This window comes from Aquila chrysaetos, chromosome 6 (genome assembly GCF_900496995.4).
Source record: "Aquila chrysaetos chrysaetos chromosome 6, bAquChr1.4, whole genome shotgun sequence".
In the NCBI taxonomy this organism is placed as follows: Eukaryota; Metazoa; Chordata; class Aves; order Accipitriformes; family Accipitridae; genus Aquila; species Aquila chrysaetos.
The window spans coordinates 11,835,939-11,853,062 of NC_044009.1; the positions used below are offsets into that span (position 1 = coordinate 11,835,939).

The window sequence follows — 17,124 nt, forward strand, 5'->3', positions numbered from 1 at the left end:
CAGGCTCCATCCAGCTTTCACTCGAGATGATCTCTGCCCTTTGAGAAATTTCTTCAACTAGTTTCCCATAGCACCGAATCCCTCTTAGTTGCTGGTAATTCTACCCATTCCCAGCTAGCCCAAGTAAACAGAATTGCTCTGGGGCTACCAATGCACCAGCACGCTTCCCATGGTGGCACAAACCATACCAGCATCAAGCACTATATGCAGCAATTATCCCCAAGCATCTATGCCATGACAGCAACGAGAGGGTCAGGGATACGAAATGCTGTGGCACCTTGGACCCCAAATACCACCGTGTTTCCCCAAGTGTTGACTGAAGGGCAAGAAGGGAACTGAGGCCTGTCTTTCTGCAACACCACTGTATGGTAGTGTCCTTCATCCACACCACACCATGGGAATCCCTGCTGAGACCCTGTCAGCATAAATCCTGTTGGGGTGTGCAAAAAAAAAGAGAAAATGCATATAAAATGACTGATTCTGCCATAAATGCAGGTTTTACTACCTTTTCATAGAGAGTGAAAAGTCAGCAGTTTCCCTCCTTCCGCAGGGACAAACTGAGGTGCCGGAGGTCTGCGTAGGACATGCTTGCTGTGTGCGCGGACAGATCTCCTGACACTGCCCCAGCTGCAGCAGGGAGCTGTGGTTGTTCCTACTCATCCCCCAAATTATTGCACAAGTCCAAATCAACATAACTCCTCACTTCTTTCCTCATCCTACAACTACTGCAGATGCTCTGCATTGAAAGGGTGGCCACATTTCTACTTTCTGCTGAGGCAACACTCAAATGAACTGCCACAAAGTCCCTGTATGGAGCAAGGCCCAGTCTAATACCCCAAGGTTTTCCTGTCTTCCCTTCAGACATAGCTCCCTTTTTTGCTGTCTCAGAGTTTCTGAACAACCTCAAAGTCTACAAAAGGAGAATTTCTACTCTGCACATTCCTACCACTGTAAGTACTGTCTCTAAGCAGTGCAGGGAAAGCTCCCTCCCTGTCCCTGCTGCTGCATAAATCTTCAGTCTCCAAGCAAAATCCAACGACAAAACCAGTGGTCCACTTGTATAGAGTCTGCCTCCTCCTTGGTGTACTTTGCCTCTTGCTATTTGCAACATTCCCCCTTTCTAATGCTTGATGTCCCTTGTACAATGTAGAAGGAAGGTGGTATCTTACCTAAGGAATCCCTGGTTCTCACTTAGCGAAGCTACTGTAACTAATAGCTTGGGGAGGGTGGCCATGGAGAACATAGCATGCAAATAGACAACGAGTCAAAATATTTCTTGGTGCAGGAGTGCAAAAAGGGCTTGATGATAACGTTTTCCATTTGAGCTTGTTCCCTCCAAGGGAGGCAGTTTTGGAGCCTGTCAGTGTACTTGGAGGCTGGGACTCCACAAATGTGAGGACGTGGCTGAACACGAACAGAAGGAGGACTCCAGTGTGATTTCAGGCTTCAGTCACAGCAAGGAGAGATTTGCTCTTGGACATGGTTGTGGTATTTCAGACCAAACTCTCAGACATGGGAGTTGGAAGGGAACATCCGTAGCAACTATCATTGGTATGTTGGAGCAACAAGTGCTCGAGTCAGCTATTTGAGGCCACGAAAGACTTGAGTAATGTGGACAAAGAAAATATTACTCCCTAGTGCCAGATAAACATCTGCACAACAGATGCCACATCAGCTTTTAGGTGTGAAGTTATTTGCATACATGCAGCAAGGAGCTTAAAGTACCTGTAATCTATTTTGCGGGGGGGAGGAGGGGGGAGGGCGGTTCTTTGCTTTTTTTTAGAGAAGTGCACATATGATTAGCATATAGGCATCCCATGTATACTGGAGAGGGCTGGCCTTTCACTGATTTCATTACATCTATCAAAAGGAGATGTTGCAGCCCATGCATGTGCTACAATGGTGCCTGCAGAAAAGCTCCTGCCCTCGTTCCCAAGGGACATGACCACAAAGTCCTGCCTTCTGAGAAGTTTTTGCTTGTGGGACACCTGTGTTAGCAATGCCAAGAGATCAGAAGACCTTTTCTGCACAAGGGTCATATCTGGAGGTAAGAGGCAACCTCAGTTTTCATTCTTTAACAGCAGTAAGATTTTTTTAGCTCAGACAATAACTGTGAATCTATAATCATCTAAATGTCCATGCCTTGCCAGTGAAAATGTACTGGCAGTGTATCCCATGAGTGATGGAAATCACTGTGGGGACAGATCCCTGCCGTTGAACTTCTGACCACAGAGGGCAGGTAAGGTAAATTAATGGTGCTGGAAGTAGGTTCCTGAAGGAAAGTGGTGCTCCACTCTTGTTCGCTCACAGATGGTTATTTCCTCGAACACACTGCACCTGAAAGAGCAAGGGACAGGCTCTGTTCATCATTCCAGCATCAGCTAGCCAGCCCTTAGCTCAAAGACAAGTTTTCTACGCCACGTCTTGAAAGACCCACTATCAAACTCAGTAGTCTCTTCTGTCTCTTTTCCCTGACATACAGAGCCATGCTACAAGGACTTCGTAGCAAACATGCTCCCCTCCTATTCCACTGATACAGAGGTCTGCCACTACTCTCAATCAGCAAAATATGACTGCTTTTAGGCCAAGAGAAGTGTCTGTTGGGAACTGGGAAAAGCAAGAGTGCAATAGGGAAGAGTACAAGCACAGCTGAAGCTGGCTCATGTGTCAATTCACCTCATCCCTTCCAGGAGACAGGTCTTAGAAGAACAGCCCAGGAAGTTCTGCTCACCCATGGCTTTGCCTAGGACAGGAAGGCATACATGTCTACATGAGAAGGCAAAAGGCCACCATCACTTGAGCTCAGGAGTTTCAGGAAGCAGCTAAGGTGTTTCTTTGCACCAGCTTTTAAGTGAAGAGTCATGGTTCTACCTAAAATCAGCACAAAGGTGTGAAGTCACCCCTATTAGGAAAAAGATGCTCAGCAGAAATTACTTGACTGCAGCAGACAAACAGATTATGCAAGGACTCTGGAGCTGTACGTTCACAACGAACGAAGGGGTGATATTCCCAGTCCTGTTGATGCAGACAAAGCAAAACCACCATGAGAAAGGAAAACAGTCCTTCCTCTGCTGGAACTCTACACCTTATCAGCACCTTTCGTCCCCTTCTACTCCCTGCTGCTGCTACGGGTAACGATTGAGGGCTCCTCTGACTACATGTTGTCACGCTTATGAGATAGAAATCCCTACAAATCAGGTTACTTTGCTGCAATCAGTAAGGAAAATTAACTGAGAGTCAAACTGGATGGGAGAGTTGCTTTAGAGAGAAAAATCAGTTGATTTTGAAAGGAAGGACAGTTGCATAGCTGATAAGGAGCCAACGATCAATTCTGTAGCTCCCATGACCGTCACTTACCGAGAAAGCCAGCTGAGTACCAGGAACTGCAGCAGCAAAACTGCAAACCAAGCCAGTGTGCTGTGTGGTGGGAGTGAACAGGGATGGAAATAGATCTTAAAACACCACTGATACTTTTTCCTAAAGAAGACAGTTTTATTATGTCCACATGTTTTAAAGATTTCTTCAGCACTAAATGGCACTGTTATATTCCACCAGATATCCAACTAATTTCACTGTTTCTGTCTCAGAAGATTCACCTGTTATTTTGATCCAGTTTGGCACAAATCCATCATAAGCATGATAGAAAACACCTATCCGGATCTTCAGTGCTCGGGCAACGGGCACCTCCCCCAGAGGCCTCTTCCCGCCCTTACCAGAAAAATGGTGCTGAAAACAGGGAAGGAAAGACATAGAGAAAGACAGGGAGAAAAACACATTCAGTCCCAGAACTGCAAAGTCCTCACCTGGTTTCTTTCCATTGCAGCCAGGAGCAGTGGAAAGCCACGCTTCACAGAGTGCTTAGGAAGAGGAAAGCTCTTTCATTGGGATCTCGCCATCAGGTAACATGCAGGGAATCACATCACCCAAAGAGGTTGACCGCAACAAGAGTCCGTCCAGTGCACAGTTTGAATCAGGGTCTGCAGCTCAGTCAGGAGAGATTCCCTGCACCACAGGGCTGCTCAGTCCTTATAATCCTGTTGATCCAGGCACCTGCACGACCAACCCAGCATATAGGTGAACCTTTGCTGTTATCACAACTACGTGCAAAACACCTCTTCAGTACCTTCACTACGTACATGACAGTTTCTGTAGGAACAGCTTCTGTTGCCTATTTACAGATGCCTTGCGTGTGTCCAGCGGGGTCACATCTGCACTAGGTGAACTAGGTGTGCATAGAAGCACAGCCCTAATACCAGCCTACACCATAACCAAAGAGCAAACTTGGTGGTAAAGCCTTAAAAAACAAACAAGAAAACCCCAAAACTGCACAGTAACCTTTCCCTTCCGCAAGGGCTGCAGGGTGGGCTCTGTTGCGAGGAGAGAAAGGGACAAGACTGAAAAGACCTGTTTCCCAGGAGAGGAACACATCAAAGGTCTGTGCTAACCTAACCTAGTTCCCAAAGCCGTTAGTACCTGACAATCACTGTCATTAGCTTCCCTCAGCTCCCCACATTTGTGATCAAGTACCCATTAAAGCTAGATTGCTGGTGGGCTAAAACTCAAGCCTTTGGATCTGTAGCAAGACACCTTGTCCAGAGCTGTTGCACCCCAGAGAAAAAGGAATTCAGCACCTTTATTAGTTTGAATGAATCAAAATTAGCTACAAGCATTGCAGAAAATTACAAGCAACCAGAGAGCAACCCAGAACAAACAGACGGAATAATGATCCTTTAATAGCATCATTATGGGATGGTACAACACATACTGGACACAGTTAGCCAGGCGTCTGAGACAGTCCTTCCAGTGAGCTCTAACACATCAGAAGGCGGCTATCGACTGACAAGCACGCACATTTAGCATCTCATGAGTTCATCCAATGGCCATTTGACGTTGTAGCAGGAAGTGAGTTTAGGGAAAGACTGTCACTTCATTACAGAATAGTTTTTCACGAAAAAGGAAAGGAAATGGCATCAGGTTCTTTCTTCTTTCTGCTTAGTTGCTGGCTGGTGTTAAACCACGACTGGATCTTCCAATCTTGATTCTTCTCATTCTCCACTCTACTTCAAAAAAAGGGAGGGGGGAGAAATATCATAGCTCAAAATTTGTCTTGTACTTCATAGAACTAACCAAACATCCATGGCCTTGGAAAAAAATGTGTTCAGCTTCACTGAGTTGCTTATTAATTTGTTTAGCGTCAGAATCACACCATGAGGAATCTGTAAAAAGAAACCTGCGTATGCAAAACACTTCAAGTGTGCACAAATGTCATGTCAATTGCTAATTAGTGTAAAAAAAAAAAAGAAAAAAAAAGAACCAGACTGCTAGAAAAATTAACGACAGTGAAGTAAGTAACAAGGGACACAAATCAACACATATTGTAAAGTCTCAGAAGCAGAGATGGTTGAGGCTATAAGCTGATGTACGGTCTTCTGAGAAATGTGTCTGAATTAAGAGCTACAACATGCAGAAGAAATTTGAGATATGTTTTTCTAAGGAAACATGTGCCTGCTTCTACAGCAGTTTGTAGCCTACACTGTTATCTTCAGCAAGTTTGTCACCATGGCAACCTGAAATTTTTCTGTAAGGCAATTTTGTTAGTAAAATTTTAGGGATAGATTTGTGCCAGAAAGGAGTGTCCACACATGTGGTAGTGATAGATATAGCGACCCTCTGAGAGCAGCTTGTCCAGGAGCGCCTGGGTCCTGCCCAGCCCTGGAGATGGGGGATGCGGGCCAAAGAACCAGGACCAGCCACTACACTCATCAGTGGGGACCAACTGACAAGAGAGAAAACAGGAACAAGTGGGAACATGGGAAATTCCAGCTCAGTTTCAAGAAAAATCTTCCCCCAAGAGTGCTCTGGCACTGAACCTGGAGCCCAGAGAGGACGAGGGATCTATATTCAAACCTCAGCTACACAGCCTCACAAACCTGGCCCTGCTTTGAGCTGGGGATGGGCTTCCAGAGGTCCTTCCCAACCTGCACGACTCTTTGAGAAGCTCATTTCCAGTGCTTGCAAAATACAACAGTGAGCACTAGGCTGGAAGACAGCCGAGAGCCCTTTCTATTCCTTCAGTGAAGTCCTCTTGGCTTTTTCCAGGAATTAGATTAAGGGGCTTGCAATCAGGCCTTAAAGACACAGTAAAGTCTAAGGAATCATCCAAACTCTGCATCCTCCAGAAGCAGGAACAATTTCCTCAGTGCAGCAGTGGGTCTAATCCTTCAAAACAGATCCAGAAGAGGTGGACAAAGGGCAAGGCAAAAATCACTGCCGTTAAGAATAGCAACAAGAGATTGTCACAGCGATTCTCCTCTCTGCTGTAACACCTCTGCTTCATCCCTGCACCATGATCTGACCTGAGCATCAGGAAAGCTCCTGCCTGGGTCTGTTTCAATTGCAGTTCTTCACCTCTGAACAGATGAAAGTATGCTGTCTTCTCTGCTACAGCATGTCACAGATGCCAGGTGACACCAAGGACTGAGCTATCACAGACAGACTCCAAGGCAGGAGGAATATAATGGTAGCCTGTCATTTCCTCCATGTTGCCTGAGCGATAAATTGCTCTAGCTCTCACTCTCAAAGCTGATCCACTATGGACCTAAAGCACTGTGCAACAGATCCCATTCTGCAGGGATTTTCCTTCCCTCTGATGCTTCACTTTTTTCCCCAGAAAGCAATATGCTGCTTTCTGTGAACTGTAGAAAGTGGGGTGGGTGAATGGAGAGGAAAAAACAAAGACAGAATATACGAAGTCATGAGAATACAAAAGGAACTAAAATCAAGCAGCTTCTTAATGAGGACACTGGGGGTAAAAGCTCTTCTTTCCATGGCCCAGGAGTGTTATGCACCCTGCTCCATTATTATTTTTATAGAAGACAGACAAACAAGCATCCATTTCACTCTGAAGGTTGGATCCTGGATTTCTTCCATGTGAGAAAAGGCCCAATGTTGCCAGTTATTCTTCCATTGAAAAAAAAACCCTAATATTGAAGGATGCTGGTCTATTCACTTCTGATTCTCCAAGGCTGCTAATCAGCTTGTAACAACTGCCATCACCACATTCCCACCAGCAGTGAGCTATGCCAGGTGACAACTCAGCCAGAGAGTCATTTTAAGAAAAATGTAGAAAACTCGAGGAGGAAATCACAGCCCCTTGGCTTGATGCAGAAGGAATCTGATTGTCTGTTAAAGAACACTTTCCTTGTGTGATTAATGACAGTAAGAAAAGATCAGCATTCACAATCTACATGTATATTGCAAGCAAAGGCAGGAGTTTTCTTCTTAATTTTCCTGCTCAAGGAAATGAAGCATTGCTGGTGAGACTCCAGACATAAGTCATAGGTCGGACTCCACCCTGCACAAAAAAACCTGCCTTAGGCAGTTGATTTTGGAAGAGCAGAGCATTGGGGCCCTTTTCTTTTGCTTTCTGGGGTCCAAGGTGTTAGGTGAGTTTGAGCCATTTTTTAGGCTCCTCTTTACAATTCACAGCCACAAACACCATTAAGCAGATTCCAGCTTAATGGAACCCATAATTCCTCACACGTGTGCACACTCTAAAAGCCTTTCATATTGTGTGTGTGCTAAACAGCATCCTTTCAGAGCAGGAGTCTCTCCTCCCCAAGAGTTTCAACAGGGGATTGACTGCAGCACTAACTTGTCTTTTACTGACACTGTGGCAGCTGACACAGCTCCAACAAGCTCTGCACATACCTGGCAGGCCAAGCTAACTAATGACCTTAGCACTTGTTGCAGGCTAAGGCTGTTAACCAGTGATCAGCTGTTGTAGAGCAGCTGGCTCTCCTGCTGTCACTCGCTCATGTGCCTGAGCTATTCGTTGGAAAGACTGGTCCGCAGCATGACATGTGAATTTTACAGTCTCCCCAGTTCTGGAGATGCACTAGGAAATAAATCCAGAAAATCTGATTAGGACTTGTCACTGAAGTAAGCTCATTAATCATTGATGTCGTTCTTTCATATGCAGTTTGCTAACTCCTGCAGGCACCAGCAGACCGGTGGGTCTGAAGACTGCAGACTTGAAAAAGTTCTTCGTTATATAACAATTGCACTGATTTTTTTTCCTCTTGAATGTTTAGCACATTCTAATAAATAAAAAGAGCCACAAAGCACCAGTGAGATCATTTAGCCTAGCTTCTTGCATAGAGTCAGGCACAGGATTCCCCTGAAATAAATCCTGTAGCCAAAAAAGATAGGAAGATCTAGTTCAGAAAGTGTAAAATCCAGCAAGAGAAATCCTGTCAGCCACTTGCCTTAGTAATTTCTGCAGCAGTCAGTTACCCATACTGTTGCATAAAAAAAAAAAAGAATCACATTTCATTTCTCACCTGAACTTGTCTAGCTTTGCCTGTCAACAACAGGTTCTTTGAGTAAGAGATGAAAGTCTTCTATTATTAAATTGCTGTTTCCCCAGCCTCCCCCAAAATACTCTCAGCTAAGCTAAGCCAGCTGAGCTACTGCCATCTTAAAACACAGCACATATTTCCCATGCTCCACCAAACACTGCCATCACGGTATGGCTTGTAATAATGCCAGCCATGATCACACAGGTGCCAAAACACAGGAAAAAAAGCCATGAATAGCTTTCCCTGGCCTCAAACACATGAAATAATTTGGATACCTGTGGTTCCAAATTAAACCCACGGATGAAACCTTCTAATTCTGGATACCAGTGAAATTGAGAAGTAAGACTTCTCTCCAGACTTTACAGCTAATAAGAAGTCAAATTGACAAAAACAAGAGAAACAAGGACTTTTGAGGGATTTTGAAATTCTCCCTTAATCTCCTGACGTATCTGCATCCGAGATGTCCAAAATCTAGGACACTGGTATGAAACACAGCTCCATAAATGACACTTGCAACCTATCCTCAAGAACAAGCAGAAAGTATAAAAACTCCAACTGCACAGGATTTCAAGAACCATAAATTTCTCCCCATTCCTTTCATGTCCTCTTTCAAGATGATTTTGCAGCTTACTTCTGGTTTAGAGATTTGTTAGACATTAGATACAGGAACACAAAATATTCATGATTACTGCTTAATGGGGATAGCTCCTCTTGAGAGCCAAAGAACTAATTTAAGATACCTGACATTTTCCAAATGCAAACAAAATGATGTCTCCCCATTTTGAGCACAAAGATCTCCTTCCCCATAACTTTTCTGGAAGATCGGTTGAAGAAAGTTCAACCCCAATTCACCCAGCCAGACTGAGACAGTTAGGTTCTCAGAAGCCAACAATGGTCAGGCATTTACAAAATTTGTCCCTCTCTTCCCTGGAACAGAAAGTCAACCTTATGCTACTCTTCAGTAAGCCTCAGTCTTTCCACAGCATCTCCTTGGATTAAAGGTACACAGAAGGACACAGAGTGCACACCAGAATGCCACTGCAATATGCTCAAGGAAGTTCGAAGACATTTAGAAAAGTTAGAGACTCCTGTAAGAGGAAAGGTAGTGATTAAAACAGTCTATCACCTTTACTGGCTCATGGATAAACTAAAATAGCATATGGATTTAATGAAATCATTTTTACAAACACAGACGTGACCTAGCAGAATGACTGGGTTTTCCTTTCATATCTAGTTTCTAGGAGAGTAGGGGGTATGTCTCCTTCAGCACATATAGGTTTACCACAGATATGCTTATGAGTAACATGTGTTAGGTTTTGGTGAGTCATCGGTGCTAAATTACAACTAAAACTGTCTTGTTTCCAATGCAGCAGGCCTGAATTGAGCTCCACGCACATGGGGCATTCAGTTCTGGCACTCTCTACAGGGACAGAGACCTGCTAATGATATGTACCCAAGTGAGCCTGCAAAACCTTTTTCATCACAAAGACATAGTGCTAAGTAATTTCCTCTTCCTTTCCCAACTACTTTAAAAGTGTTTAGCATGCCAAAGAATGACGTCCATTCTGTGTTGCTAAAACTCTTTCAAAATCACTTCCCTTTAAGATTAACTCCATAAGATGGCAGGTAAAATATCAGCAGCAATTAGAGCTGCTCCCACATAACAGCCTCGGAAGTAGGTCAGCAAAGCTGGTTTGTATAGGATAGGCCTTGCCAGCTCCAATGAATCATGAGTGCCTTTCATTATCATTCCCATTAATTGGGCTCCAAACATCTCCTTCACAGCTTCTCTGCAACAAACACTTGCCCTGGGTAAACTGCATCTTGGTTCTCCCAGATACCTTACTACCGCATTCATTTTTTGTTTGCTGAACTGTGTGGCCTTGGGGCCCTGTTGCATTAGATTCAGCACAAAGACGTGGTGATTCCTCCAAGAGTTTGCAGTCTAAACAGACACAACAAGCCATGGCTGGGAGGAGAGCACCAACACAAAGATGGCAGGAGACTCGCTGAAGGACCGTGTCACCCAACAACTCACCTGTGTCTTTGCCAATACACATCCAGAGCATGTTCCGGATCCCACAGCCAAGTCATACACCCCTGCTAAGGGCAACCCGTTTGGATAAGATCCAAAGCATCCACAAAACATTAGACAGAAACATGTCTCTGCCAGCCAAGACAGATGGAGGCAAAAAGGCAGAACTGTAGCTCAAGGCTTGGGCCCTATGCTAAACTCAGGCCAGCAGATTGATTTTCTTGCACACCGTTCACACTGCCTGCACACCAGGACACTGGTGTTTGTGCGAGTATATGGAATGGACTACTCAAGAGTGAGCGAAAGCTGTGAGCTCTGTAGTTGGGATGTCTTCCTAAGAGTGAAGCAACAAGAGGGAAATCAAAAACGTCTTCTGCTGCCTTGACAACTGGTCAGACCCCTGTTCTGTGAGCCCTTCCGTAGGCACCAGAGATTGCCACCCCATCAACATTTGTCGATGGTGCTGATAGAGCTGTTTGTGTCACTGAATTTCCCCATAAGCAAGTCCTACAAATGCCTGGAGTAAAATGGCTTTTAACACGCTCGCAGCCAAGAACCACATTCCCATAGAGGTCCTTTATCCTGAGCAGTCACTTTCCCATCCTGCTGCAAAACCTGCAGACCTAGGGTGCATAAAAGCTACACTTTGAATTGTACTCACCCAAACCATATTATTCAATCTTGTCAGAGCCAAAATAGCTGGGTTTATGCCAGTCTGCACGGCTGCCGCCTCTTCCCCTTAAAGGGAAGGCTTCAGGAGCCAATACATCTTTTAAAAAAAGAACATGGAGACATACGTGAACATTATATGCTTTCAAACGTGTGTTCATTCAGCATTCTGCAGAACATCAAGACAACCTCAAGGATGCATGCAATACAGGTTATGTGAGCACAAATCTGGCAATTCAGAAAATGCATACACAGAGTATACAAACCTCAGCATTGCCCTACTTTGCAGCCTAATGCCCTCACCATTTCCTCAATGAGACACCCCTCTGCAAAGGAAAAAGCAGCTGGCCATGACCTGAGCAAACTGCTGGTCTTCCATATTTTCTTCTCCCTCAGACAGATGACCTTCAGATTGTCCAAACAGATGATCCAAAAGGCAAACATGTGCCAGGATAGTCCAGCATGGCAGAAACGGCTTACCTTCTCTGCGACTGCTGCCCCGCCTGTTGGGGTTCATAATCGGCATATGCATCATCTGTAAATTAAAGATGTTTCTTTAAAAAGCTCATCTGTCAAGAAGTCTAACTCTCCTTCATTTCCTTGGGTACTATGTGATCACTGAAGTAATTCCAAACTTCATTATTAATTTCTCTGAAAACAATATTACTGCTCATACTATTGCAAAGCAGTGCTGTTGCTAAGGAAGTCTGCAGTTACAGGTAGGCTCTCAGGTCAACATCTTTCATACTTCATACTTTACCTGACCTTCCTGTAGTGCAGATACAGCCAGGAGAACAGAGCCTGGAGAGCAGAGTTAGTCAGTTGCAGTCACACAGGGCACCTCTGACTCATTTATCCCAAATTACTCTTTTAAAAGCTCTCTATACTCTTCTTTTGTTGGTCTCTATCCAAGTAATATGATCCCAGCCTCAGCCAATCACAATTCCTTCTCGTATTGAAATGCCACCAGCACTACGGGAGCTACACCAACACCATCCACCACAGCTACACCACAGCATCTCAGCCAGGCTAAGGTCCCTTGAACTGAGTTACAGCTCTAGAGCAAGAGGTATGGTGCACTTGCTACAGCCCTCTGCAGAAAGAAATACTTTCCTTTTCATGTGCAATAATTCCCTTTGGCATTTATTCCTTATTAACATTGCAGGAAATACATTCCCTAGCAGGAATATTGGCAGCAGTACTGAATTTTAAGCGATGGTTAAAGATGACTTGCAGGAAGATGTCTGCTTGTAAAAGCAAGTGTTTGTATTATACTGAGTGCCCTATTAAACAAGACTTATGCTTAACCCACAGAGGACAGACTGAATATCCAAGACTATGTTACATATTTCAGTACTTCACATGCGGTCTTTCCGCTCTGCAAATCAAGACTTCCTGCAGTGCATTCACTAGCTAGCTCTGAATAGAGATTCTGAACAACAACAACAAAAAAATTACAAGCTAATTTGGCAATTCAAACCAAGAGAAGGTGACACAGAAACCTATTTGCTTCAAGTTATTAATTTAGTAACTTGCACTTTCCAAAAATAAAAGCTGTCCATATCCTCTGGCACCTTGCTTGTGAAACTATCTTTGTTCCCTGCATATAATCCTCAAGCACAACACCCACTGTAGGTGGGTTGTAAGTGCAGGCACCCAGGTTCACGTGTCGTCAGTTCATGGAAAAAGTGGACACTGGCATGATTTGAAAACAGCTAGCAGGAATTCACAGGTTGGGTCAGCATTTAATCACACCTTAAAAACCACATAAGAGCTCAAAAGGGAATACAAATCTCAGTAGAGCAAGTGTTCTTCAAGTATACTGTGATTACATGCTCAGTTGAGCTGGGTTTGGTAACAGAGCCAGAGCCATCGGTATTTGTTTCTGTCTACAAGATGTGCCAATCACTGTTCTCCAGGCACATACTCTATATGTCAACGAAGAAAGAGTGTCGGAGTTGGTGGATGTGCCAGACTGCCGCAGAGATTCACACTCTCCCCAGGCATCCATCAAGCAAGGTCAAACCTCTCAGCTGATGAAAAGTGAAGCATTACAGGAGACAGCTGGATTTCAAACCACATTTGGTTTTCTGATCAAAACCTCCAACTGCAACAGGAGTTGCAGTTCACACATATACACCTGACTTCTCCTTAAAAGAGGATGAGCAGAATTTTCGCTCCCCCAGGCAGCAAAAATTGGTTTTCCCCTTCCTTACCTCCTCGCTGCTCATCGATTCGGAGCTGGATGTGCCACGGTGGCACTGCACGATAATGTTTGAGATCAGCTCACCGGAGACTTCCACAACACTTCTGCAGAAAGCGGTTGACTGTAACAGATCAAAACAGAGCAAATCTCATAGAGCGAGCTACTGTGCAAACCCTCTCATGGGAGTTTCACAGGGAGGTGTTATTGTGCGCAATAACACAAGTTATTGCATATTAGGTCTACGAAGTCTTGACCCTGCTAGAGGCAGAAGAAAATCTCCAAGTCCTTTTCATGGCTCTAGCATCGCCAATCACAAACAGAAAAGCTGTGCAGGGCTATGCTGACGGCAGCTCCAGGTCTAGAAGTTAAGCTACCTTTAAAGAAGCTGTCTCTACAATTTAACAGAAGCTCCAGCAAAACCTGCCACCCAAGTTTGGAAAACAGAAACCCTCACACTATCTTTCATACCATATTGCCCCAAGAAGAAAAGAAGAGCGATGGTGTCTGTTTAGGATACAGTGATAACTTCCCAGCAGCCAACTCTTGTGTCTTTAAAGAAAACCTAGCAACAACCATCAATTCCATGTTGTCCCATCTACATGCACACACAAGCTGCTTAGCTCAAGAGTAGCGATACTTGAAGAGTTGTTTACCCCCCTCTTCATGGGGTAAACTACCTCCTGAGGTAGTAGCATGACTCATAAGCTATGAGGAAAGCCTTTGGGCCATATGTTCAGTGCCTTCCCAGAATTCCCCCCTCTTCCCTAAAGACTGTGCCCAGGAAGGACAGCTAAGTTTGGCAGCCATTCACAGAGGAAAAAGAGGCGAGAAGAGCTCAGCTTGGAGCAGCGCAAAGAAGCAGAGAGAATCTCTGTGGAAGTCTGACGCACAGTATGGCATCATTGTAGAGAGGGACTCAAGAGCTATTCCACACGCTTTGTAAGATTTGTGCAAGCAGTTAGGACACAACCACTCAGAAGCTTGCAATGGGAGCAATGTTTTGGCAAAAATAACTATGCATGGAGAAGTCCAGATTCAAAAATTATGTATTTACACCAACGCTGGTCATCTTAGAATCAGAGCAGAGCAAGAGCTATATATATCAAGAGCCTGATCCGTGTTTATTTCAGGCTGAAAAGAGAGCTGAAAATCTGAAAAAGATTAGCACTGTCAGCAAAAGTAGGAATCTGCACTGCATAAGAAGATAAGCCTTTGTATGGTGCCTAGATGCATGATAGACAAAAGCAGGTCAAATGTCAGGTTTTCTACCCTCTTATCTTAGAAAAGAAGCCATACCTTCATTCCAGGATTTGGCTCCAAAGCACACAGACACTTTTACTACATGCTGCACCAAGACATGCATCCTCTTTTCAGCTCACAGCAGCTCCTCTATTCCCCACTGACCAGACAGAAGAGTTTCCCAGCACTGACCCTTCCCACCTAACACCCACTCCATGCTGCAGGTTGTATTGGCTTGGGTTTGGTTTTGTTTTCAGAAAGCCAGTCATTCTTCATTCTTCAGCACTAACAGTGTTTCAACACGACCATCCTGCACTGAGGGGGGGGTTCACATTCACCCCAGAGGCACTCACCACGAAAGGTCCAATTTTGAAGTCGCATGTGAATGGGTCTCTCCCTGAGGCTTTTGTGCACACAGTTTCACGAATGCTGAACTGCAGGTCTAGTCTATAGGCATCGCTGTTCCACCAGTCAACCTGGTAAAAGGAAGGTCAACACAACATATAATTAGTGCCTGTCATTCTTCCATGCCCACTGTGTGGCAACCTTGCTTCTTTGTCAAGCAGAAGCAAGACATAAGGGCATTTTGGGTCAGTGCCCTATTTAGAGCAAATTACTGTGTGTGAGAAAGGCTATTTTATTGTGCTCAGGAGTTATTCTCTTGGGCAGATTTGGTAACAGCAACACAGAACAGCTTTCTGTAGGGGTTTCACTTAAAACCCTACGGCCACTGTGGGATCCTCCTACTGCTCAGAGTCAGTTTGGGGGGCTATAGCTGTCAAAGGTAGATAAGTATAGCATTACCCCTGCATGCTACCCCCTCTTCTGTGGGAACCAGGGAGCTAACAGCGCTGCTTTGGATATCTAGACTGCTGGGAAGTCTATTGCAAACACATGACTTGGAAAGTAAATCACATGACTGCAAGCAATTGAATTAATGCAGTTTATAGAGTTGCTCCTTGTCAGGTCCAACCCCCAGAACAACAACAACAACAAAAAAAACCAACAAAAAAACCAAATCCCCACTGCTTTCAAGTACTTCTTTTTTTTTTTTTTTTTTTTTTTCCCAAATGAGATCAACCCAAAAATCATCCTGTCATTCATTCCTGCAGAAGAATTGATACATGCCATCTATAGAAACAGAATGGTTCTGAGGATGTTCAGGAACATGGACATGCTAACCTTAAATTAGGAAGTTTTAACTCCTTGACGCTGGGAATCCAATATAATTCTTAGCAACACAAATTAAAACAGATATGGGTTTCCTGCCTGCATTTATACATTAGCACATTTAAACCAGAATTAGTGTGTAGAGACAGACGACATAAATATATATTGGAGAAAGAATCCTGAATGTGTTTGTGGTGACATATAATTAGCAGTGTGGACATTCAGCTGAGACCTTCAGATGAACCAGATTACTTTATGCCCAAAGCAAAGCAGTTAGCTGGAGGTATTTAAAAACACCGGTTTTGAACAAAATCTTACAAGACATCCCTCAAAGACTTCTATACTAGGGGTGGAAAATTTGAACTCCTAAAGTATTTTTAATTACAAACCAACATACGAACAATATTTAGGTCCCTAAAGCCATCACTTCAGATAATGCCCCAAACCCACCCTCTTCCAAGCAGCATCAGAAAACTCCAACTAAGTCTAGGTTTCCAGGGTTGGGTGAAAAAGAGCTTTCCATCACAGCAAAGTGTATTTCAGGTAAAGGTTCCCCATTGTCTGTGCACTTACTCTTGTGACATGGCTCCTGACAACACCGTACAGGTTTGTCCCCCATGACTGAGAATTGATCCTTGCAATGGAAGCATTGAGAGCCTCTTCTGTGACAGGGAGTTCATAGTCATACACTGGAAACCCTGAGACAGAGGCACAGTTCCATTAGAAGTTCGTCGTGGTCCTGTACTTTTCCTCCCTAAACCACCATAAGAAAGAGGATGTGGCTCCATTCTGAGCAACTTACCTGAACACGAGAAAACACCCAGTGTGAGGACAAAAATTAAGATCCTCATAGCGTGCCTTGCAAAATCCTCTGGTCTTTTTCCTTTTCTAAGCAAGGATTTCCAGTGCATATTCCTCTGTCTTTATATAAATGCAGCCTTGATCCTATACCTGACCTTCCTGTGTCCAAGCTCTGCTACAAACATTGCACTTTAAACAGAATTGATCTGAGAGTAAATATTTGCTGTCAGCTTTTCTCCATTTAGCAGTAGTTCTCTGATAAGAGATGGGCTGCACTGCCTTTTTCCCAGGACTGCAACTAAAAGGGAGCACTGAATTCCTGGTATCTCCACAGCCAAAGGCAGAATTTAGTTATTTTGTTCACTTTTAGCCATTAGTTATCCATTTAAAGCTGGTGAGTCGACTATTTCCTTAGCACTGGACCCAGCACCTTTGTGTCTCAGCAGCAACTGAGAGCACTTACAAGCTGGAGGGGACGATTCCCCAGCACGGAGTGGGAATCCACCTGTGTGGACCTGTCCGACACTACCACCCTGCAGGCCAAAGCATCCAACAGAAGCCTCCCGGGCTCACAGCAGACCCTTGGGACAGCCCAGGTCTGTTTGCCGTGCAAGCTCCTGGGATCTCTGGCATTTGGTGTGCAC

The 17,124-nt window shown here is 44.4% G+C and overlaps 1 protein-coding gene and 1 long non-coding RNA gene across 3 annotated transcripts; both read right to left on the reverse strand.

Annotated features, from left to right (window-relative positions):
- Positions 1-478: 478 nt before the first annotated feature.
- LOC121233395 lies at positions 479-3,407 on the reverse strand. Its single transcript, XR_005932707.1, has 2 exons — positions 3,358-3,407; positions 479-2,871 (listed from the first exon to the last, which is right to left on the reverse strand). It is a non-coding gene; the product is annotated as an uncharacterized LOC121233395 (long non-coding RNA).
- A 1,208-nt stretch (positions 3,408-4,615) lies between these two features.
- Positions 4,616-16,692, reverse strand: SPP2 (secreted phosphoprotein 2). Of its 2 annotated transcripts, none has more exons than XM_030018734.2 (7): positions 16,482-16,692; positions 16,253-16,377; positions 14,863-14,985; positions 13,281-13,391; positions 11,545-11,599; positions 11,057-11,164; positions 4,616-5,057 (listed from the first exon to the last, which is right to left on the reverse strand). In XM_030018734.2, exons 1-6 carry the CDS (start codon positions 16,588-16,590, stop codon positions 11,067-11,069), a joined length of 621 nt encoding a protein of 206 aa, XP_029874594.1. In that variant the 5' UTR covers positions 16,591-16,692; the 3' UTR covers positions 4,616-5,057; positions 11,057-11,066. The 2 variants fall into 2 exon arrangements, with proteins under 2 accessions (XP_029874594.1, XP_029874598.1); XM_030018738.2 differs by having other exon boundaries at positions 4,990-5,216.
- Positions 16,693-17,124: the final 432 nt, after the last annotated feature.